Source organism: Osmerus mordax, chromosome 7, assembly GCF_038355195.1.
Source record: "Osmerus mordax isolate fOsmMor3 chromosome 7, fOsmMor3.pri, whole genome shotgun sequence".
Classification (NCBI taxonomy): domain Eukaryota; kingdom Metazoa; phylum Chordata; class Actinopteri; order Osmeriformes; family Osmeridae; genus Osmerus; species Osmerus mordax.
Genome location: NC_090056.1, coordinates 19269074 through 19294586, shown reverse-complemented (window position 1 = coordinate 19294586; position 25513 = coordinate 19269074). Strand labels below are relative to the sequence as shown.

The window sequence follows — 25513 nt, the reverse complement described above, 5'->3', positions numbered from 1 at the left end:
AACATTCACAACATTTGTGGCTTCAAAGGAGGAAGATGGTGGGAGGGTGTGTGGGCCTCCTTGCAACAGCAACCACTTTAGTCAGGAAGGAAAGAGGGTGATGTTGGAAGGAGAAACCAGCTGTTATCAGGGAAACGTTAGGGGGGGAGAGGAGGAGGAGGCCAAAAGCTTAAGCAATGGAAACGTTGCTTAAAAGGCCCACTGGGTTCTGAAATGTGCAAGCAAGATGTTAAGCTTTTATTTAAGCGGAGTGACCACGCTGTCCGCACGGTGGGGTCATGAACGTGAGTCACGTCTGGAGATGGCGCCGGCCGCGGAGCGATGCGTAGTGCTGTGAGAGTGTTTTTTTTTTTACCTGACTCTTTTTATACACTGGGCTCAGAAGTGTGTGTATTCAAGTGGTAAAAAAAAAAAATAGACACAAAAAAAAAACAGCACAAGGCTTGTGGGAAGTGGGGCATCGCCTGAAGCACATGCAATGCTTGGATTCCCGATGACGGACAGGCAGGTGAAGGCAGACGGCTTGTTACCGCTGGCTTCCTCTTGGATGTTTCTTGGCAGGGGCTCCGGTAGTGGATGTGGCTGGTGTCCATGTTGGCTGTGCTGTGTCTGCTTCGCACGCACGTTTCCCAGGGCCACTGCATCTTCAAGGGGAGGGTCGAAGGTGGGGTCGTGGTCGTCTGGTGGGCAGAGACCTTGGAGCTGAAGGGGAGGGGGTCTTTCAAATCAGGGTACGTGTGAAGGTGGTCCTCATGAAGATGCCTGTCACCGTCCCGACAGTGGATCCACCCCGGGCCTTCTCTCAGGACCCCGGCTTCCTGTCGGGACAGGAAGTTGGTCTGCAGCCGGTGAGGTGAGCTGGAAGGCTCTGCTCGCTGGTTGCTGGTGGATGTTCCTGTCTGAGTGTGGTAGCGTGCGACGGGAGACACTGAAGTAAACTCGTCTGCCGTCGTCACGGTTACAGCAGAGCCCTGTGTAGATGTCATCATCCGAGCACGCCCTGGGGTCTCGGCGCCGTGTTCTTCAGTCGGGGCTGGGGGACGTGGGGTTTACAACACCTTTGTTCTCTTTATTCAGGTACTTCTTTGATCTCTGCGGTTTGAGGGGAACTACTCTGGTAACTTCCGACGGCACGCTCCCAGGTTTGACGGGTTGGTTGGCTCCCGTTACGCCCCGCTCTTTGTTCTCCGACGCGTCAGTCTCTCCCCTCGCCCGTCTCCCCTCAGACTCGCTTCTTTGCTTTTGATCGTTAGAGTCGGTCATTCGTTGGGCCCCGGCGTCACGGGTCCTCTCAGGACGATGAACATCCCGCTGCAGACTCTGCCTCAGCTTCAGGTTTTCCCTTTCGATCTTCTGTTTGGAGTAATAGCTCTCCACAGACTGGGAGTCATAGCCGTTCTCTCGACAGGAAGTCCCCGAGGGCACAGCGTCGCAGGGATGCATGTCATTTCCTGCTGTGTCTTCATGGGTGCTCGTGTCGTCCTTGAGCTCTGCTGAAACAGGTGCTTCTCTCTGGGACCCTGACACCGCGCTGACTGTTCCAGCTCCAAGAGAGTCACATGGTGTTTGACGAAGGGTCACCTCTGTTCCTACGCCCGCTTGACCATTTTCAGAGGTCCCATCATGCCAAGCCTCAGTTGAGAACTTGTCTTCCCCTGCAGTGGACTGCGGTGTGAAGAACGAAATCTTTTCCAAGTTCCAGTCAGACACCGGGCTTCCTTGATAACCGTGGTGCTTTCCACTCAATGTGGTTTCCACAGTGGCCTACATGTTGACATAAAGTAAACAGTTGCATTATCCTACATGCACTATTCTCACACTACCTCCATAACAGAGTTTGTTTCCGGGAGATGGAAGGAGATTGTTTGAGTGACACGAACAACAGGGCCCATTCCTCCAGCATGACCATCAGGGGAACCGAAAAATAAATTAAAATAGAACTGGTTATGGTCTAAAGGATTTTAACCGCATTAGTGTTGGAACATATCCGCAGAGAGGTACTCTCCCTCTCTCTGTCCCTCTTTCTCTGTCCCTCTCTTCCTCTCTCTCTCCCTCTGTCACACCTCCCTCTCTCCCTCTCTCTGCCTCTCCCTCTTTGTGTCTGTGTTTCTTTCTTTCTGTGTCTCTGTCTCTGTCTCCCTCTCTCCCTGCCTCCCCCTCCCTCTCCCTGCCTCCCCCCCTCCCTCCCTCCCTCTCCCCCTCGGCTCTCTTACCGGTTTCCTCTCCGGTGTTCCTCCAGGAGGGGTAGCAGAGGACAGGCGTTTCTCCGCTGGGCCAGCTTGCTGTTGGGCTCCCTCAGAGCCCTCTTCAGCTCGTTGATGCTAGCCTGGTGCTTCTGGAGAACGTCCTCCGGCTTGTCCAGGAACTGCTGCCATACACAAGGGGAGGTCAGAGGTCAGACACACGTAGGCTAACGAGCCACTCAAAAGCATTCTTGACGGGATTTCTCTCGGAAATCGAACCAGATATGGGCTTTGGGTTGAAAGCGCCCTGTTTTCACAGTGAGTTGCGGGGGCTGTTTTTCATTACAAATTCCATGTCCGTTCCGATTTGGTTGAGGACGTCAACAGCAAATGTCCAATCTGTCTCTGCCCTTTGCAGGCCAATGAGACTAATGCTGACTCTTCATGGACGGATGAATGACTGGATGTTTACAGACCTCATTATACGGCTCTCAAATCCAAAGTTTGTTTTCGCATTGTTTTTGTATCTGCTTTTGAACAAGGGACTACAATGCAGTGAAAGGGAGATTAGTATCAAACGGATGTTTTCCTGAGCGGTGCGCTCATCACATAACATCTGTCTTCATCAGCGCAACTAAAAGTTAATGAAGTCTCCATGTGTTCCCTCGGGTCTTTGATGCCCCTGCTTATTAATAAAACAGAGCCTAGGAGCCTATCCAATTGTGATGGATTGCATTTCGACGCTTTCTCAGTGGGTGAAACCAATGAAAAGCCCCTCGTCTATTTAATCAAAGAGACATGTCTCTTGCGCGAAACCGGTGGACATCAACGGAGAGGGAACAGCTTGCGGTGTGCGTTCCACAGGCCGTAGCCTGAAGAGGAGCCAAGCATGCAACAGGACTAAAACGTCCAGTCAGGCAGCAGCTTGTTGGTCCTCTGACAGATAGGACGACAGCCCCGGTGCAGAGCGCCTTGGTGTGGATCACAGACAGCGCAGAGCAGGGGAGAGCTGCACCTGCTGATTGGTGAGAGAGGCGGGTTGGGGGGTCAGCGGAGAAGGGGGATGGCAAGGGAGGGGCAGGGTTGGTGGAGGAGGAATAAGGGAGAAGGGTGGGAGGGGTTTGGGGGAGAAAGGTGGGAGGGGCTTGGGGGAGGAGGGGGTTGGGGGGAGAGGGTGGAAAGGGGTTGGGAGAGGAGGGAGGGGTTGGGGAGAGGGAGGAGGGTGGGAGGGAGTGGGGTTGGGGGAGAGGGAGGAGGGTGGGTTGGGGGAGAGGGAGGAGGGTGGGAGGGAGTGGGGTTGGGGGAGAGGGAGATAGGAGGCTGGGAGGGAGTGGGGTTGTGGAGAGGAAGGAGGGTGGGAGGGAGTGGGGTTGGTTGGGGGAGAGGGAGGAGGGTGGGAGGGAGTGGGGTTGGGTTGGGGGAGAGGGAGAGGGTGGGAGGGAGTGGGGTTGGGTTGGGGGAGAGGGAGGAGGGTGGGAGGGAGTGGGGTTGGGTTGGGGGAGAGGGAGGAGGGTGGGAGGGAGTGGGGTTGGGTTGGGGGAGAGGGAGGAGGGTTGGGAGGGAGTGGGGTTGGGTGGGGTTGGGGGGGAAAAAAAGGAAGGTGTTGGGGGAGGCAGGGGGAGGCAGGGGGTGGCGTTGGCGCGTGCAGACAGAGAGGCAGCAGGTGAGTCCAGAAGGCAGGCGGCCAGACAGATAAGACAGACAGATGGACGGACGGACAGAGAGAGGCAATCATCGTCACACACACACACAGAGACAGTGATTGGAGCCATGGGAACTAGCATTCTGAGACGTCATGACTGGTGCAGGAGGTTTGGAGTGGGGAGATCTCAGGGCGGTTTCCTCTCTCCGAACCGTCGGGGAAATAACAACGAATGAACCGAGTCACAGGAGTGTGCATGATCGTACCGCAACACGCATCTGCTCCATGTAATCAGCACCAACACTTCACTGCACAACCTTCCCTGCAGTATGTGTTTAATTGCATTCTATGCCTGCAGACGGATGGAGGCAATCAGTAAAAAGGTGTATATTTACAACTGAGGTTCCAACAGTGGTTGAGCTGTTGAACAGAAAATAAAATTAACGTGTGCAAAAACCCCATAACGCCCATAATGGGATTGTATTCATCTAGAGATCTCGACTGTATGTTTATCAAATCGCTTTCATGTTTACAGATAATTTCTCCAATCAACAGCAATGCCTCACCATCTGTTTATTCCTCTAATACCAGTTAATCCCTCCATTAGAAATGTAAACATTAGGATTGTACACGCTACAGAACGTTGTCGACAACTAGCCTGCACCGCGCTCAATTTGCTAATGGCCTAAGCCAAACGATGAATGCCATAAACCAGGTCGAAGCATCGGAGATTCTCCCTAACGTTCAATATATATTCATGCTCATCATACAGTATCCCACCATGAACCTAGAGGTGGAACAGTCAGACGCCCAGGTCATGTCCACACTTACATCCTATGGTGCCTCGTTACAGCCATGAAGTGATAGACGCATGAACAATGACACTGTGCGAACAAAACACCTCAAACTACGACACGTGAAACAAGACGGGCAATGCTCAAGGATGACACAAGGCTGCTTCTATGACCATCGAGCAGGCAGGCAGACAGACAGACAGACTCTGGTGACCACAGACTAAATACCTCTGGCTTTGAGTCTAGGGGCGAGCCTGCCTCCTCAGCCTACAGGCCAGGAGAGGGGGAAATAGAGAGAGAGAGGGGGGGGGGGGGGGGAGAGAGAGAAGCAGTTAGTGCAGCTCGTACTGTTAGCTTACAGCTGAAAACAAAGAAAAAAGGGATTGTTAGAAAAGGGGAGGGGCGCAGCGGGAAGAAAAGAGGTCAGGAGAAAGACTGGGGAGGTTAGACATACCGGGAGCAGATTAAGGGAGAAGACGCGACCAAGAGAAGTACCCACTTTTAGATAAGAGAGAGAGAGAGGGAGGGAGAGAGAAAGAGACAGAATGAAAGAGAGGAGGAGAGGAAGAGGGGACAGAGAGGAGAGAGAAAGACAGAGGTTGGAAACGAAAAGAGAGAGAGAGGGTGAGAGAGAAAGAAGGGGAGAGGATGAAGACAAAGAGAGAGAGATAGCGAGAGTGAGATGGCACAGGGGGATTACTGTCTGATATCAAAGGGGAGCAGTAGAGAGGGATAAGGAGTGTTTGGGTGCAGATGAGCAAGCTTTATTTCTGTGTTTGCACTGAGGGTGCAGAGCAGACTACTGCGACTGTGTCAAACCCGATGTACTCCTTGTGGGTTTAGGGTGGCTGAGGTGCAGTTCTACGGGCGTATTTGAAGCCCTCTGTGACATTGCTTATGCAAACGGCGATACAGAGGCATTTTGATTTGATTTTCCAGCAGGTTAGGTGTGGAATTGAAAGGGGAGCCTAGACTGTGATCACTAAAATGGCCTCCACAACCGTTCTATTTGATTCAAAAACGACAGAAAAAGTGGGAAAATCAGACAGGCTTACGCTCACTTCTCAGCAGTCAGAAAGGAGAAGAGACAGGTAGAGAGAAGAGACAGGTAGAGGGAAGAGACAGGTAGAGAGAAGAGACAGGTAGAGGGAAGAGACAGGTAGAGAGAAGAGACAGGTAGATGGAAGAGACAGGTAGAGGGAAGAGACAGGTAGAGGGAAGAGACAGGTAGAGAGAAGAGACAGGTAGAGAGAAGAGACAGGTAGAGAGAAGAGACAGGTAGAGGGAATAGACAGGTAGAGGGAAGAGACAGGTAGAGGGAAGAGACAGGGAGAGAGAAGAGACAGGTAGAGAGAAGAGACAGGTAGAGAGAATGATCTGAGGGTATTGAGACACGTACCGCTCTATTCTCGTACTGTACCTTCATCTCCATGGTCTTAGAAGGCATGGCAACACCATAGGCCTGATCACCCTGATCGTGGTCCTGTTCCTGGTCCTGATCCTGGTATTCATTCTGGTCCTGGTAGTTGTCTTGGTCCTGGTCCTGGTCCTGGTAGTGATAGTGGTCGTGCTCCAGGTCCAGGCTGCCCTCCTGGTCCAGGTCTTCTCGGGACAGGAACTGTGTGCGCTCACTGGAGCTGCGCTGGGACAGGTGGTCCATGCTGTCTCCCAGAGCGGAGGCTGGGGGACGACACAGTGCTGTTACTCTGCCTCTGGTCTGGTTACTCTGCCTCTGGTCTGGTTACTCTGCCTCTGGTCTGGTTACTCTGCCTCTGGTCTGGTTACTCTGCCTCTGGTCTGGTTACTCTGCCTCTGGTCTGGTTACTCTGCCTCTGGTCTGGTTACTCTGCTTCTGGTCTGGTTACTTTGCCTCTGGTCTGGTTACTCTGCCTCTGGTCTGGTTACTTTGCCTCTGGTCTGGTTACTCTGCCTCTGGTCTGGTTACTCTGCCTCTGGTCTGGTTACTTTGCCTCTGGTCTGGTTACTATGCCTCTGGTCTGGTTACTCTGCCTCTGGTCTGGTTACTCTGCTTCTGGTCTGGTTACTTTGCCTCTGGTCTGGTTACTCTGCCAGGCATCTACAGCATACCTGTATGCTGTAGATGCATTATCTTGGGCACCACAACTGTATGTGTGTGGTGTACATAGAGGTCAGCATTTCAGCATGGGTCATTATAATGCTACACGCATCAAATACGACACAAACTAATCACAATTTACTTTCAGCAATTCCATTAAACTTTTGACCTAAAGATAGATTATGAACTCAATTTACCTATATTATGCTGTGCCTCACGGACAATACACATCAATAGTACATTAATAACAGTATCCAATTCAGTGAAACATAACAGAGGTGGACTAGCAACAGCATCCAGGCTCTTGCAGTGGGAACTGAACATCAGCTCCCTCATCAAGAAAGCACAACAGAGGATGTACTTCCTTCGGCAGCTGAAGAAGTTCAACCTGCCAAAGACAATGATGGTGCACTTCTACTCAGCCATCATTGAGTCCATCCTCACCTCCTCCATCACCGTCTGGTACGCTGCTGCCATTGCCAAGGACAAGAGCAGACTGCAGCGTATCATCCGCACTGCTGAGAAGGTGATTGGCTGCAATCTGCCTACCCTCGAGGACCTGCACACCTCGAGGACCCTGAGGCGAGCGAGGAAGATTGTGGCCGACTCCTCCCACCCTGGACACTCCCTGTTTCAGTCACTCCCCTCCGGCAGAAGGCTGCGGTCCATCAGGACCAATACCTCACGCCACAAAAACAGTTTCTTCCCTTCCGCTGTTGGCCTCTTCAACAAGGCCAAGGGACCACACTGACTCTAATGACTTCTTGCTTAAAACACACAGTTTTTTGCACTGCATTACAATAATGGTATCTTGTACATTTGTATTTTTTGTAATATTTGTATTTTTGTATTTTTATATTGTAATTTACGGCAACTTATATTTTATTTTATTGTATATTTAATTCTATTCTAATCCCACTTAGTACTGCTAGTTTATGTACCCTTAGTATAGATAGTCCACATATTTAAATTTTAGGTATATGTTTATTGTATGCACCTTCCTGCCAAAGCAAATTCCTTGTCTGTGCAAACTTTCATGGCGAATAAATCCCATTCTGATTCTGATTCTGAAGAAGCGATGTGACATCTGTCCTACTAACGCCAGTGGCTCTCAACCCTGGTCCCCTCAGGTACCCTCTGCCCTGCACGCTTCAGGGGGGGGGACAACCCTGGTCCTCGAGAGCCACTGTCCTGCATGTTTGAGATGTTTCCCTGCTCCAGCACACCTGATTCAAATGAATGGTCATTACCCGGCTTCCACAGAGCTGGATAACAACCCATTTATTTGAAACAGGTGTGCTGGAGCAGGGAAACATCTAAAACATGCAGGACAGTGGCTCTCGAGGACCAGGGTTGTCCCCCCCCCCTGCTTTAGATGTTTCCCTGCTCCAACACACATGAGTAAAACGAATGTTCATTAGCTGGTAACGACCCTTCGTTTGAATCAGGTGTGCTGGAAAAGGGACCCATGCAGGGGGGGGGGGGGTCCCTGAGGACCAGGGATGGGAGCCACAGCTCTCTCTGCGACACACACAGCCCTGAGACCTGCTCCACCAGGGCCCTCACCTTCGTCCACGCTGCGAGGCAGCAGGTGCCTCTTGCTGACCGAGCGTTCGAACTGGGGGGCGGGCCGATCGATCAGAACGCTGGCCTGGCGAGTCTGGGCCTGGGTCCGCCCACTGTAGCGGAACTTGGAGCCAATTACCAGGAAGCCTTTGGGAGGAGGCTCAGGGGACACCAGCCTATGGGAGAGGCTCGTTTTACATAAAAATGGCTGCCGCCACACATACAAGGTGCTGTGCAGTGTGTGTGTGTGGGTGTGTGTGTGTGTGTGTGTGTGTGTAAAGTGACCTCTTTGGGGGGGGGGGGAGTGGACTGAGGTAGAAGGAGATGCTGAGCATTGCAGTGTAGTGGAGCGTGCACTGTCCCATGCGTGGTGTGCAAGGCTTTGGTGTGTGTGTGTGTGATTGTGCGAGTACCTGTGTGTGCGCGCGAACGTGTGAGTATGCGCGTGGGTGTATGTGTGCATGAGTACATGTAGGTGTATGTGTGCGAGTGTGTGTATTCGTGCACTAGTGTGCGTTTAGGAATGTGTGTGTGTGTGTATGTGTGTGTATGTGTGTGTGTCTCCCTACCTGAAGAAGGTGTGGTGCTCTATGCAGACCTTCCACAGGCGTTTAGAAGCCCGGTGGTTGGGTAGCTTGAAGCCAATGGTGCTCTCAAACTGTTCATACTGAGGGGTCACGGAGCAAGAGGAGGAGGAGGGGAGTGAAGGATGGAGTGAAGACACGGAGGAGAAAGGAGGAGTAAAAGGAGGGAGTGCAGGGAGAAGTGGAGGCCTGCTTGGTGAATTACAGTATGTTTACTCTGAACGGCTGACATCAGCACTGCTGTCTGGCGAGGGAGGTAGAAATACAGCCGTCCCTGATCAACACTGCAGACTAGCATGTTGGCTGGCTGCTCTCTCCTGCCGTTCCTAACAGTGGTAGGAACAGGCAGTGGAGATCTCCGCTATCCAATATGGAGATGTTAGCGTCAGATTAGCATGCACGCCAGCCGTCTGACGGACAGGGAACAGAGGAGGACCGGAGGCGCGTAATCGCTTTAAGAGCTGGAAACCAGAGCGGGCCGAGAGAGAGGCGCTAACTTGACGTCAATTGAGTAAAGAAAAACACCATGAAAGAAAATCTTTACACCCAGCCCACCATGCTTTGAAGTCAGCACAGACTAAGACTTCCCCTTCTCTTCTCCGTAAGCACAAAAACACATCTGCCTCATCTGTAAGAATAGTATCAGGACTTCTATAAATAACAGAGCATCAAAGTGTTGATTTCCTCTGCAGTGAGCCAAGTAAACTCATATGTGTATGCACAGCTTCGCACAACAAGTCACGACAGTGTTTGGAGCAGAAACACAGACGGCTGTGGTTGAACGTTTTCTAACAGTCCAAAACAAACACATCTTCAAGTAAAGACCTTTATAAAAAATCTTTAACATTTATGATGATAAAATCTTTGAACGATTTTCAAATGTTATTGTCAGTCTGGCTGTCGTGACGTGCTGAGACAAGGTGTGTGTGTGTGTGTGGTGTAACAGAGTGAGGCCAGGTAGAAAACAACATGTGTGAAGAGCAACGTTACTGTCTGGTCCACCTCTCCTGGTCGGATCTTGATGTAGAAGTTGCTCCTCTTGTAGGAGATCTTCAGGATCTTGGGCCATGCGAAGCGGTTGATCCGCAGGCGGTCGCGGTACACCAGCAGCCCGTTGGCGCTCACGCCAAGCATGATGTCGATGCCCTCCGAATCCTGCCAATCAGAGAGCAGCGCGGGGGAGAGAAGGGTTTGTGTGAAGCTAACGAGGGGAGAGGGGAGAGTCAATCCAGTAGACATCCGCTCAATGATTTACTATCATTTTCTCAACCGTGTAAATCTTTGGACAATCTTGCAGATGTTTAATCGTGTACGTATTTGGTCGATACTGTATGTTAAATCCAATATTATATCCAATATAATCCAAGGATTATCTTATTTTATACAAATGTGGTCAATCCTGTCTATGTTTAATCATGTAGTCCTACAGTATGTGTCCGAGTCAGAGCAGAGGGCAGAGTGGGGTCGGCAGGTGGGCTCCAGAGGGCTTGGCCGTACCTTGGCATGATGGAGGTCCACTCCGTACATCGACAGCTTCTTGGCATTTTCCAGGAAGTTCACCTCCGCTTCAGCTGGGCTCATGCCCCTAGGCCACGACATACAGTAGAGATTACAGTCAGGTATCTCATAGAAGCTGTAGCGTCAGACACTAGGACTGGACAGGTACAGATATCAGGGATTAGTGAGACAATGAAACTGTAGGACACGGATGATTCAGTACAGCTCAAGTAGTTGAGATAAAGGCTGAGATTACAATCTCTAGCTAGCTTTAACCCCCCAAAAAACATAACCAAAAGTAAAAACTACTGAAATCACAACAAGAACCGTGACAACAGAGTAGTTAGACTTGCAGTCCAGACCCACAGCCAACATCATCACGCCCCCCACCTCACACCCCTCCCCCTAGTCCACCCCCCTACCACCCCTACTCCTCCCCTCACAACGCCCCCCAAGTCACACCCCTCCGCCTCACCCAACTCCACCCCAATACCACCCCCTCTCCACCCCTCCCACCTCCTCACAACTTCCCCCTCCACCACCCTCCCACCTCACAACTCCCCCCACCTCACACTCCAAACCTGCCCCCCCCCCCCCCCCCCCCTCTCACCTGTGTTGGCGATGCAGCTCCATCACCCTCTCCTCCAGCTCGCGGGTCTGATTGGGGGCGAAGCGGAAGTCGTTGACGTAGTCGGGGCCGTGCTCGTCCGGCTCGTAGTCCCCCAGCTCGGCCTGCACGCTGTAGGAGCCCAGCAGGGCGTGGGTGACGAAGGAGCAGGGCAGCCGGCCCGACAGGATGTCATCCCTCAGCTGCAGACACAGGTAGTACCTGTCCACATAGATATATATAAACACTAGATGTCTTACGGCGGAGTCTAGAACGTCTGCACGTGGCGGCCATCTTGCTACAGTCAACTCGCTCACCCATAACATTGTGTTGAATCTACATGAACTTTTTAAATGACCATAACTTGCTCAATTTTCAACCGATTCTGAAACGGTTTGGTTTGTTATCAACGTCGGAGATGTCGTTATGCCACTGCATACTTCTATTCTATATTTTCTTTTTATAACATAATTATTCATAAGTATGCGCACGCTCATGGGTCAGCACGCGGCACATGCCATCACAGGCACGTACACACCTGGCACATGTCACAGGCACCCACCTGGTGATGTCTTCTATCAGTATGGACGGGTCGGGGGGGTAAAACTTGACGGCAAAACCAAAGTGCCACGAGCCTACTGTGGACAAACATCAGACAGTGTGCATTTAGTATGAGTGTGAGTGTGCGTGTGTGTGCGTGCGTGTGAGTGCGTGTGTGTGTGCGTCTGTGTGTGCGTCTGTGTGTGTGTATTAGGTCGGTAGGGTGTAAGGTAGGGTGTAAGGTAGGGTGTAAGGTAGGGTAGAATGCACTCGTACACTCACTTCGTATCTGCTTCTTGATCTCCTTTGAAGGGTCCAGCCAATTCTGAAAGAGACGACACATGAAGGAGAAGAACCCTCAGAGAGGACGAAGAGGAACACTGCAGTCGGCTCCCTCTCTCACAGGCCGCGGAGCCACCATATCTTTTGAGGTCAAAAATATACTTACAGAGATCGAAATGAAAGAAATTCTTCCATAAGTGGTGTCATTGCTTTTATGTTTTCATGACAGAGAGGAATAAACGGCAGTTAAGCCCAGTGTGCATGGTTTAATGTCACTGGAGTCTTCAGAGAGACGGTTCCAGTGCACGGCGACACCAACCATGCAGTACTTTGAAAAGGGCAAATCACATTTAATCACAATTCAAAGGGCAACCTTCTCTGTGTCTCTCCCACACTGGGAGTGACCACTGGGAAGACCACACCAATTGCCTGTTAAAAGGGCAACCAGTACTCACAGTATCACTTCCTGTGACCTCCAAGAGTCATTCTACCTCAGGCTTTGGTTGAGACTTTCAGCGAGATCCTATTGTACCTCCTAATGATTTTTCTCTTTTGTCTCGACGGCTCATTAACAACTTCAGTTCTTATCCCAACTCCTTTGTTGTTGGTTGATGAAAGGTATTACTGATGGAACTGATTGCTCCTTCAGATGCAGCTTGAATATTATTTTATCTCTGAAGCGATCGTTAAATTAAAGATTACAGCAAGAGCTGGAGCCGAGTTTCAGTTTCCCTCTGGTTTTCAATAATTGTTCAGCAACGCTGCACATAACTTCATCGTTACTGACTGCGAGGGCTTGCTTAAAACACTGTACATGTATATACCAGGGATGATTCTAATGGAGTATTGATGATTCTCAGTGATGTGGAGGGAGACTGAGAGCGGTGATTTGATCTGGTCTGTCTGCGGCGGCGGGCGGAGGGATCTGACCTTGGTGTTGTCTGTGTCGTAGAAAGAGAGCCCAAAGTAGTCCCGCTCCAGTAAGTTCAGATGGCCGCACACCATGTCAAGCAGGGCCTGGCCTCGGGCGAACTTCTGCAAAGGCACACACGCACGCACACACGCACAAACACACACGCACATTTTAAAGAAAGCTGTACGGTTGCTGTGATTTGCCCCATTTAGGAAAGCAAGTCGTCATATCTCATGATACGATCCAAAATGCTTAAGATGTTATTGATAATTTCAGCTACCAACTGAGCTCACATCATACCACTGATGGGACCAAACAACAACGCAGTAGCAATCAAATCCAAGCGATGTTTTTCACTCATCTGGTTGTCATGACTTCTAACAGAAGTCACCAGGGAACAGAACCCATGAAACAGAGCATTTAAGTGAAACAAATGCAAAGCAACAGTCTCTCATTTCACCACAGTCTCAGGTTTCATCGTGCAACAGCTACGAGGCTCCATTAAAGCGTCGGCAGAATGTGACAGATTACATTAATGACTGCTTGAGCGCCGGAGGAGACCATGCAGATGTGTTCATGCTTCACGGCATCATATCTCCTTTCCGCCTCTCTCATAAAACCTCTCTCAGCACTGTAACGCTACCACAAAACAGAAACCCCGCCCTTCCATTGGCTGAGAGACGCTTTCATGGCCCAATAGGCTTTCCTCCCTGAGGAGTGTGGGAGGGTCCTGGGCCTCCATATGTCTATATAAGGGAGAGAACTGGAATCGTTTCAGAGGACCACACCTTATCCTCAACCCTTCAGGGCTTCCACAGTCAACTCAGTGGGATTCAGATGCAGCCTTGGCAGATGCTGTCTATACACACACACACGCACGCGCACCATACTCGTCTCCCGGGGGAACCTGGCTCCTACGGCGACAGAGCTACCCAGCAGCTGTTACCATGGAAACAGAAGTAATAGGGCCTTTCTCTTTGTGTGTGTGTCTGTCCCTGTGTGTGTGTGTGTGTGTGTGTGTGTGTGTGTGTGTGTGCTCTAGTGTGGTGAGGGCACAGAGCTTTGTTCCGATCTTGTTTAAGAAAGCCGTACAGTAGCCAGCCATTACGAGCCGAAATGAAAAGCATTAATTAGGCAGTTCATTAATTAAACATGACAATTTACTTTAATCCAAAAAATACCAGTGCAAAACATTAGCCAGGAGATGTGTCGGAGACGGTAGCAAAACAGAACTAAACGTGGTGAAATGTTGGAAACATATTCGATTTTCCTCGTCAAATGAAATTGCAACACACATTTGAGGTGGTCTGCCAAGCGTTGCAGCCAATCCAGCTCTGGTGATGAGATTTCCCCGTCGTTTCAAACCGGGTCCAATCACATTTCTGATACACTAGTTCTATTCTCTGATTGTTTAAGGAGCCATTTGCAGTAATCCTAGAAATCTATTTTGAAGATTGCATGAACCATGCAAACAAGATGAAAGGAGACTGTGTGTTTGTGTGTGTGTGTGTGCGTGTGTGTGTGTGCACAGACTAGCAGACAGTGTGTGTGTGTGTATGCAGACTCACAGACAGTTGAAGAGGATGTGTCAGTATTGAACATAGATACACAGCAAATCACAGGAGGGTGTAAGAGTGAGAAGCTGGTCATATTAAAGCCTTCTCCCTGGCTGTCAGCTGCTTCAAAGTGAGGCTAAAAACAAAGAACTTCAAACGAAAAGGATGCCTCTTCAACTGGGTTTATTTGATACAGACAGGTATTTTCTTATTTATGGTATAACTGTAATTAATTATGGATCAAATCAGTTCAACTGTTCGCTCTGGTGAGACAGGAGGAAGGTAAGATCAGCCAAAAACATTAAGCCGCTAATATTCACTATCAAGGTGTGTGTGTTTGTATGCGCAGTAATGTTCATCAGAGGGTGAGCTTGGAGACAGTGCAGTAGGGAGATGCAGTACGAGAGACACAGATTTCCTGTCGCGTTTGTGCGGCTTGAGGTCACAGATTAAACAATGCGCTGTGCTCCATCAGTACATGCGATGTTAAGAGCTAGAACATCAATCCCAACTTCCAGAAGATGTGGACTACTGCCTGACTGGTGTAGATCATTACAGCACGGCTGGGCATTCCACATCATTAATGCAATTACACTAATGGACATTTGGGAATTTTAATCTGTACAACACCGTGGTTTATTTTATCTCCCACATGCAGTAGGTGCATTTTAATAAACACACACACACGCACAAGCATACATATACTCACATACCAACACACACACACACACACTAACTCCTTCCCTTCCATCCATCCCTCCCTCCCTTCCCCCATACTATATGTTCTCCCTGGTTGCACCTACAGTAAGAGCAGCCATATATCAGCTATATGGATTTCCCATCCTGGCTTAATGTCTCTGATGCCAGAACAGAGGGTGTGAGGGAGGAAAGGGGAGGAGGTTAGGGGTGGGTCAGTGTTGCATAGACTCTGCATGGAGGTCACCGTGGTGATGACGGGGCTGTGCAGGAACGAGGTGAGGTCAAGCCGGCATCGACAACAAGATCTCCACCACCGGCCTCACTCCACACTCCGTCACCTTTAGCAGCGGCCAGGGTTACCATGCCGACACCAACATGATCCATAGTGTTAAGTCCCACTGTCTGTTGTAAGCTCCCCCTCACCTCCCGTCTTGCCTGAGCCCATCTCTCCGCCCTTAAAGGAGCCACGCTCCTTTATTTCCCTGGCTCCTGTCTGATTGCTACTACACGTTAAGGCAGTTCATTAGCCACAGCATAATTCAAACGACTTGAGAATGTTTCTTTGAGGAAAAAAACATTTACTGTAGGCAGGGATATGACTGTGTGACAGGGTTTCATCTTGAAAACGGCAAATCTGTCACAACCTATATTCAGGGTTCTCAAGCCTGACGCATTGACCGTGAGACACACGCATTTCAGCCTGTTCACACGCTCTCACGCCACACCTAGACTTTACATTTAGTCATTTAGCAGACTCTCTTATCCAGAGTGACTTACAGTAAGTACAGGGACATTCCCCCCGAGGCAAGTAGGGTGAAGTGCCTTGCCCAAGGACACAACATCATTTGGCACGTCCGGGAATCGAACTCGCAACCTTCGGATTACTAGCCCGATTCCCTAACCGCTCAGCCACCTGACTCCCTTTTGTCACGAGGGGGGGGGGGGGGGGGGGGGGTTCTCTTTGTCCTGTGTTTTATTATGATCATAATCCTGATCAATTGATTAAAGGTTGAATCACAAAATCATTCAACGATCATGAACATTCACATTTTAAATTTTCATTCAAATTTGCATTTTGATGATGCATTCACTTAATAAATTATGGGGCATTGCTTTCCCCTAAACGAAAGTAGATAAGCTGATTTTCTAGGTAAAAAGTATCGGTATTGGTATTGGCAATACTGGCCCTGTATTTACTTGGTATCGGATCCGATACCAAATTCTGCAGTATTGCACACCCCTAGTTAGGGCTGGGCGATATATAAAACTATATATATACATATTTTACGATATATATCGATATGTTTGCATTTGCATTTAAATAATAAAAAAAACATGGATTTACTTTTGCCCCCATTAGAAAACAACAAAAACAATTTAGATAGAACAGCTATTGTTACAAAGTACAAAATGTCTAGTGCAAATTTAAGCAGTTGCCATAACTTGGTACTTGCAACTTGACAAAATGGACCTGACATGGAACAATTCATGCAGAGGTCCTTATGTGACAGGACATAAAGAGAGCAAAAAGAGAGTGCCTGTGCGCGTGCAATTTTCAGTTTGTGCGCATGTGCACAAACGGTGAGTGTGTGTCTATGTGTGTGTGTGTGTGTCTGTTTGTGTGTGTGTGTGTGTGTGTGTGTGTGAACACAGAGGAGCCAGACGGTGATCTTAAAACACAAGCAACACAAGGACCAGAATATTTTTGGGGTAAATATTTGATATTCACGATATTTTCAAATTTTACATTGTCGTCAAAATTATTGCAATATTATTGCTAATATTCGATATATCGCTGAGCCCTACCCCTAATGGATAATATACCGGTTTGAGAATGTCTATTGTGGTTTTATGTAAGCTATTACTGTAACATTGGGACTCAAGTTCCAAGTGTTGATGGGGGTTACGCAAGAGCAGTTGGGTATAAAACGAAAGTTGCATTTGAGGGTATTGCATAGTGGAAGGATTTATTTTGTTATTGTTTTTTGAGCTTTTAAGACGTGAAAAGTGATATCCCCCCAGTTGCAACCGACGCAAGTACACCTCACCCCACACCTCACCCCACACCCCACCCCACACCTCACCCCACACCTCACCCCATCCCTCACCCCACACCTCACCCCACACCTCACCCCATCCCTCACCCCACACCTCACCCCACACCCCACCCCACACCTCACCCCACACCTCACCCCATCCCTCACCCCACACCTCACCCCTCACCCCACCCCTCACCCCCACCCCTCACCCCCAACCTTCACCCCACCCCTCACCCCACACCTCTGCCCCACCCCTCACCCCCACCCCACCCCTCTGCCCCACCCCTCACCCCCAACCTTCACCCCACCCCTCACCCCACACCGCACCCCTCACCCCCACCCCTCTGCTCCACCCCTCACCCCTCACCCCACCCCTCACCCTCACCCCACTAACCGTTTAAACTGCCTCTCCCCCCTGGAGGAGGAGAGCAGAGAGCATGTTTCCCTGAGTCAGTAGCGTGCGTAGCATGACTGGGAGGCCCACTGAGGGCTCGTACTGCTGACTCAACCGCTCCATTGATATGGCAGGGCTGTAAGCAATCTCCTGAAAGGGCCTCCTCCTTGCCCCTCCTCCAGGGACGACAGGGGATGAATTTCAAGCACGCAGCACAGAAAGACCGGTTCAAAGCGGAACTGCTTACGGAAGATATTTAAACTGCGGTAAACACGCTATATTTTTTTACATCAAAATATAGAACACAACAGAACTGTCCCTGTTACAAAAAATCGATTAGACCTAGAGAGTGTTTTAAATTATTTACAAGCGGTGCGTTTGACGCTGCTTCACGGTTGACACTAGCTGGATTGATTTGCTGGCTTTGTGGGTAACACGAATCAAGCGAACCCAAGGACATCAGTGTTTTCAAACGTTAACTTGATCCAGTTCTTGGAACACACATATCGTGAATGGAAAGCGAAATTCCCACAGGATGTTTCTTCATAATGAGGCCGTACAGTGCTGCAGCGGGTGGCACTAATCTCTCATTGTATTTTTCTATCTCTGTAGTCACTTTAATGTCATTGTAGATAGACAGCAATTAAGTCTAATGATTTCACCGGGTTTCTAATTCGCAGGCTGTGCAGACATGGGTGAAACACAGGAGACAAACAAATCAACCACTCTTCAGATGTGTTCAAATTAAATTCCAAGAGAGACCTCATGTAAGTGCTGGGATGGATTATAGTCCTTTAACAGCCAGCTTCCTCAAAGTATCCCAAACACAAAACCTAATCCCTAACAGAGTACACAGCATTAAAAGATCGTGAAAGTGTCGGATCATCATCTTCCTCACAGTCCGGGATGGGGGAGGAGTAGTTTTCTTCACTGCAGTGAAGAAAACTACAGACAACAATGTTTACTGTAAGTGGTCCTTTTAACAGTACACCTGGCCCCAGCTTGGCTTCCCCTCTCCCAGTTGGAATAATCTAGAACAGTGGTTCTTAACCCTGTCCTCGTGGAACCCTGTCCTACATGTTTTAGATGTTTCCCTCCTCCAACACACCTGATTCAAATAAATGGGTCGTTATATAGCTCTGTAGAAGCCTGGTAACGAACATGCATTTGAATCAGGTGTGTTGGAGCAGGGAAACATCTAAAACATGCAGGACAGGGGTTCCCTGAGGGCAGGGATAAGAACCACTGGTCTAGAGAACCTTCACTGCAAGAGCCAGGACGCAGTACGTACCTCCATTCCACAGTCGTAATCTGACCCGTCCAGCAGGGTCACTCTGACGGGCACAGTCTTGGGTCTCCTGGTTGTCTTCTGAGGCGACTTGGAGGATTTGCTGGGCGTCTTGTCTGAGCTGTCATCCATGTCATCTGACACCTTAGTGACATCATCCTTTGGATAAAAGTGGCACAGTTTCAAATGTGATGGGGTTTTTTTTTACAGTTTGAATGTTGAATGAATTTTCTTCACTCATTGGATGTTGAGTGCGAGTTGCTCGAATGTATAAGAGAAACGTATAATGCATAACACCCCCAGGGAACCAAACAGGCTCAAGGATTATATCAATCTCTATGCCGGATACTCCCTTAATGATTGGATGTGAGGCTCGCAGAATGATGGATGCTCGTACCTGATTGGTTCTCCTGGAATCACCCTCCATGGCGCCCTTTATCTCGCCTGCCAAAACCTTCTCGGTCGTCATGGTGATGGCTCACAATCCTGAAACGATACACAAACACATGTTGACACACTTCTGACAGTCCTCACAGTATTATCAACAGACCACATCCCATTGGCTGTTTACTTACACACCTCACTCTACTCTGGACTGTCACACCTGTCCCCACCTCTGTAAAATACTGATTGTGCTAAATCACTGTCAAATTTTGTACAATTATTGGCCAGAAAACAGACACTGGTTAGTGTCAAATCCAATCAGCTACAAGACTGACAGCTATTGTGTAGTGGCTTCAATTAGTCTCAGCCGGCATTCGGTAAATGATTTTCACATGTGCAGCCAAGACATTCAGAGCAAGGTAGAAGGAGAGAGGGAAAGAGGTAGGTAGGGAGGAAGGAAGGAAGGAAGGAAGGGAGGGGCTGAGAGAGAAAACATGAGAGGAAAAGACAGAGAAAGAAAGAGAAAACCAGGGGAAACGAGAGAAAGAAAGTAAGAGGCAGAGAGAGAGAGAGAGAGAGAGAACTAAAAGAGAGAAAATGAGAAAGAGAGTGTGAGAGAGAAAACTAAAAGAGAGAAAATGAGAAAGAGAGTGTGAGAGAGAGAGCATGCCTATTGGTCCGGGGCTGTAATAGCAGGGCTCAGCCACCCACAGGACCACTCTGCATGAAGAGTTCTGGCTTCGGGAGCCTCTCTCTCACGCTCAGAGAAGAGATAGCATCAATTACAGCAGACAGAGACCATGCAGCACAGCACAAGACAGCAGATAGAGAGGGAGGGAGGGAGGGAGGGAGGGAGGGAGGGAGGGAGGGAGGGAGGGAGGGAGGGAGGGAGGGAGGGAGGGAGGGAGGGAGGGAGGGAGGGAGGGAGGGAGGGAGGGAGGGAGGGAGGGAGGGAGGGAGGGAGGGAGGGAGGGAGGGAGGGAGAAAGAGGGAGGGAGGCAGAAAGGGAGAGAGAGCGAGAGGGAAGTAGAGAAAGAGGGAGAGAGGTAGAGAGAGAAACAGGGATACAGGTAGAGAGGCAAAGAGAGAGAAGTGAATAGCCCAGGGAACATAATCTTCCAGATCAGAGAGGTAGAGAAAGAACGGTGGAAAGAAACAGAGGAACGTACAGTGACAGAAAAAGAGAGCGAGTGATTGAGAGAGAAAGAAAGTGTGAGGGAGAAAAGAGAGAGAGAAAAGAGGGAGAGAGAGACAGATGATGCCTGTCATTTGAAGGTGACCACTTCTTGCACTTTTTTTCGAGAAAAAAAAAGTGCTTCTCTTTCCTCCCTGATTAAAAAGACTTGATCTTCATATGTGACTATATAGTTCAGAAAGATGAATTCTCTCTGACTGATAAAGGTCCCAGTTACACTATGGCTTTATTATTAAGAGGGAAATAAGTGGTAGGCCTGCTGCTAGCCTTCCTATGCTTCAGCTGTTTAACTGTTGTACTGTGTCAAACTGATATATAAAATGCATGGAAAATTGTGCTTCGGTTCTGTCGCCGATTGAGCAGTTCTTTAATAGGTAAGAGTTTTACATGGGATCCAATGGTGTTCTTGGCGTGAATAACCGATTAGCGCTAATGAGAAGCCCCTGCAAGAGAACAGGGAGGAACAAGGGATGATGTGTCTAATGAGGATTGGGATTAGAGAAAAGGTACAAGTGCTGGGATGAAAGGATGAAAACGTTAACTGTGTAGGACAACTTTAATTGGAAAGGGAAGAAAGCTGTGTTTTAATTCAGCTCAATAATTACCAGCGCACTTGTAAACACACAATGGCCAACATGGTGGTGAGTCACCGCGAGCGTGAGCAGGAAACCAAGATTAACATTTTTCCTCCGCCAGCTGTCTGAATGTGTCTCTGGGTTAACAGTTCCGAGAGGTCTAGTCATCCCGCTATACTCTGCCCCCTCCCCCTCTACGATACCGCCTATATCTGCATAATGAGAGATGATCAAAGGCTGGTTTAAACCCGTTAAGGAGTAGCGTCACACATACGTGATCGTTCGAAAGCGGGCCCCACAGAGTACCGTCACACGTGTGATTCTGAACATTCCAACCGACTATTTTCCGATAGACAAAAACTATATGACAAACGCTATAGTATGGCTTCAAAATTTACAATTAGGAGGCTCACAAGTAACACTAGCAGGTAGTAGCATTGCTACGAGTATTATGCTATGTTGCTAGGTAACGGAAGCTAACTAAAGCTAGCTAGCTTCCGTTTTGGAAAAATAACTCACTCTGGTGGAAGCGTCGGTAATATTTAGAACTCACTCCTTAAAAAGGTTTAACAGGCTCTGGCAGCAGCTTCCCTCTCTTAGTGGTGCTGATGGGGGCTCTCACGGAGCTGGTCATTTTGAAAGATGAAATAGGTCGTATCACCTTACATTCATGTGGTTGAAGAAGCTCGACCAAACATTCTGGTAAACTGTTGTGTTTGTTATTATGAGCTCTGAAAGCCCAAAGGGGGATTTTTGATGCTGTTTCTTTGTCTCAGAGTGGCCTATTCAGATAGTTCTACACAGTACTACTATGTTTTATTTATACAATTGTCCCACCTCATGTTTATTCAATGGAAGTGTTAAATTCAGACAGAGCATGTAGCTTTTAAACAAAAAATATAGTTTACATTGGTAAAAGTAGTTCCATACTGAACAGATGTGTAGCTATACGTCAAACATTAAGGACGTTCTTTCACATTTCAACACCTTGTCACAAAGTGTGCTGGAGCCCCAGCCCAAGTGTCCTCCAACGTAATTAATCTCCCTAAAAAGTCAGTCACATCTTTCTAAAATCCATTCTCAGGCTTCATGTGGAACCCAGGGACAAAGCCAAGCCTGTAGTTATCATAAACGTCCACAGGAAGATCTGAAGTGGACTTGAGGAGGATAGGTGCTTATTTGAAACACGTCAGGAAGACTTGAAGGCTAATGGGTGTCTAATACGGGTCACGTTGCAACTGAATCAAATGACATCCGCGGCTGTTCTGGTCAGGGCGTACCTAATCATTGTCAGAGACAGATTCGTTTTCTCTTTCTGCTGAGGCTTCTCAAAGATCCGCTGACAGCTTGTCTTCAAAGAACCTCCTTGACATTAAACATCATCTCACTCTCTCTCTCTCCATCTTTGAAAACTTTCCGTTAACTCTAAATTATTTCTGTATAAAAAAGAAAAACGGTTGTAATTGGACATAGAAACTGTTGAAATGTGTACCAGAGTAGGAAATAATTTAGTTTCCTGCTGCATTATGGGAATTGTGTCAACATCCCAGTTCTACGATGTCCTGGAACAACAACAATCCAATCGTTTGAAGCATTTCTACAAACTTGATTGTGCTTCGCTGCAACAGATGTTCCTGTTAATTTACCCTTGTAAACAGGTTTCAAAAACATTAACAAAACTTCTCACCAAGGCGTTTTCAGTGCCTTAGGTGAAAGATCTGCTGTTTCATCTCGTATAGTCCACTGGAACTAGGTAAAAAATGGTGCTATGAGGTGCCACAAAATGGTGCCAACTTGGCATATTGGATAAACCCAAAACACATGTTGGCATTTTGAGTAATGCTGGTGAGATTATTATCAGGACTATATGAATATATAAGGACTTTGCTAAACACTCTTGTAGGACTGTGTGTGTGTGTACACGTTTCAAAATGAAAAGTGTAAACAGGGAACCAAACAAAAGGTTCTTATCATGCTAAAGGGTCTCCAGGTGATTATAATAAGATTAGACAGCGTCAACTGAAGGTCAATACCATATCAATAGAGACATCAAGAAGGCTTTGCAAGCCATCCTCATTGTTTATCCACAGCCATTCATTCACTGATGATTTGATAGGATTTGTGTTAAAACGCATTAGCACCTGCTACACACTTGCATTAGCCAACTAGCATCAAGGCCATGCCAGACACACACTTGCTACTGTTATCAGCTTTAATGCAAAAATTATTGGTGGTGTTATAATTTAACAATCTTTATTTCAGTAGTAATGAATTTGGTATGAGATACTGGCTGGACTGTGGCTCTGCATCTCTGAAGCTGCACATCAGTTTCAGCCTTGAAGGGGCCTTGTAATGTACTGCCACCAAAGATAAGAAAACAATTACATCCTTTTTTTCCCCTTTTCTTGAGATATGCTTTTGCCTATTGATGTTTATCACAAAGCACTTAACAAGATAAGAACCATTTTACTTCTGAATGGAAATCTTATAAAATGTCTCTGTAGCAAGCTTAAAAACACATTCAAAAGTCAGGAGATGTATTTTTGGCTGGGATATGCTGAATTCAGATCTAAGCCCTGCCGTCTTGACTGTTGCATAAACCCCCGCTATGAGTTTGCAGATCTAAGCCGCCATCACGGCTCCCAGCATCATCATGTCTGCCTTGTATCTCTGCAATGACCTTTCTTTCTGGTTTGTTCCAGAATCAAAGATGAGATAGCAGTCACTGCCCAGGCTCCAACTGGCACCCAGCACCAGCTGAATAGATATCTCAGTATCAATGACAGGCTGCAAAACCCTATCAGCAGACATCGACCCCAGCCACCTCAACTGTGGATACAGGGCACGGACACTAGCGCCACAATAGCAGCACTCATCGATGGCAGGTCGCGCAGATAAATGCCTATACGGTAACCGAAATGATGGGGATCATTCTGGGAGGAATTTAGGCTATGATTCAACATTCGTCATGGTCCTGGCCGGCCTCGTTTGTCTTCACCAGGCCCATCCTCACAGAGCCCCTGCCAATTTGCAGGTCTCCATAAATGGATGTGTTGCTAGGGCGGGTCTCCGTATCCCGGGGCCTATCCTTCATCTGCGCGGCGGGCAGGCAGGAGGCATCCATCAAACATGGGCCGCGCTGAAGCGTCGCACAGCAGAGCGAAGACGCAGGGAAGACAGGGGGTAGATCCGCCAGGTCGTCAAACACTGTTTGTCGTCGACTTTTCATCGGTAAAAAAAAAAAACTTTGGCTAAACGGTTTGTTGTTGTGACTATACAGAATTGCTCAGAAAGACTATGCCCGCAGTGTCACAGCAGTGCTGAAGCGTCGCACAGCAGAGCGAAGACGCTGGGAAGACGGGGTAGATCCGCCAGGTCGTCAAACACTGTTTGTCGTCGACTTTTCATCGGTAAAAAAAAAAAAAAACTTTGGCTAAACAGTTTGTTGTTGTGACTATACAGAATTGCTCAAAAAGACTATGCCCGCAGTGTCACAGCAGTGCTGGAGATAAACATTTCCTGGGGGTCTCGATATTCTGACCAACCAAATCACCCCTGGCTTATCCTTTCAATGCGATTCAATTTCCACCTGAAAGGAACTGAGATTCTGATGGAGGTGAAAGGAATCTATTGCTCTGGAAAAAAGGCTGCTCTCTCCACAGACAGCATCCCTTCAATTTACAGGGTACTTTGAGACACAATTTCAATCGATTGGCGTTGTGGACACCGCTCGAATCTGATGGCATCTCCTCCCTTCCCTTCTCAGTCCCTGTGTAAAACTATCCTCATAATGAGTATCTTTTGTCATTCTATAGTGGGCGTTTGAACAGAAATTGCTTTTTTCCCTCTTTTTTTTGTTGGTGCTTGTTAATCTCTATGGTGTCTTTGACAAGCAGTGACTAGCTCTTCACAGTGGCCATTGCACAGGGACTCCTGATTTACATTTAGCCATTTAGTCATTTAGCAGACGCTCTTATCCAGAGCGACTTACAGTAAGTACAGGGACATTCCCCCGAGGCAAGTAGTGTGAAGTGCTTTGCCCAACGACACAACGTCATTTTGCACGGCTGGGAATCGAACTGGCAACCTTCAGATTACTAGCCCGACTCCCTCACCGCTCAGCCATCTGACTCCCTGATCTGGCCCCTGATTGGCCAGCCATCCCTGGAGAGCAGCAGCATTTTGGCTAATGCGGTACAGAGACATGACTCATGCCTGATGCCATGGAGTGCCTTATTATAACAATGGCGCACCGGTACTTCTACCCAACTGCCGAAAGGTTTACTAGCATCACAGGCGCTACATACTTCAACACAATACAGTCTAGTAACACACAAACTGAAAACATTAATGGAATTTGTCATTTATAGTCCAACCACACCCTGTAATTTGAACATTGGCCAATCAAGGGAGCTGCCACAAAAAAAAAATGACATTCCCTGCTTAGTATGCCAGTCCATGCAGACTCAGAGCTTTATTAATCAGAACTTTTATTCTAATGGAGTTTACAGCCAGTCCATCAATCTGTGCTGAGTGGAGGTTGGCTTCGGCCCCTGTGGTTTAGGAGGCTGGGGGGGGCAGGGAAAGGAATGGTGAGACGTCCTTGTTGGAGGGAAAACCACATGCGCACACACACACGCATGCTGAAAACCTTTGGCGCTCAGCAGTCTTGGAGAGAGCAGAGTCTGTACAAGCACA

At 48.4% G+C, this 25513-nt stretch overlaps 1 protein-coding gene across 1 annotated transcript in view; it reads right to left on the bottom strand.

The window, feature by feature from the left end:
* Positions 1-25513, bottom strand: part of si:dkey-178k16.1 (band 4.1-like protein 1) — a 32274-nt gene that overhangs the window by 2137 nt on the left and 4624 nt on the right. Inside the window, 16 exon segments of the mRNA XM_067239159.1 lie at positions 531-943; positions 1035-1764; positions 2214-2269; positions 2272-2368; positions 4821-4886; positions 6040-6299; positions 8263-8438; positions 8832-8929; positions 9849-10001; positions 10344-10431; positions 10954-11172; positions 11513-11588; positions 11773-11815; positions 12703-12807; positions 18665-18805; positions 19059-19147. Of these exon segments, the coding sequence (XP_067095260.1) occupies positions 531-943; positions 1035-1764; positions 2214-2269; positions 2272-2368; positions 4821-4886; positions 6040-6299; positions 8263-8438; positions 8832-8929; positions 9849-10001; positions 10344-10431; positions 10954-11172; positions 11513-11588; positions 11773-11815; positions 12703-12807; positions 18665-18805; positions 19059-19130 (2793 nt within the window). The 5' untranslated portion in view covers positions 19131-19147.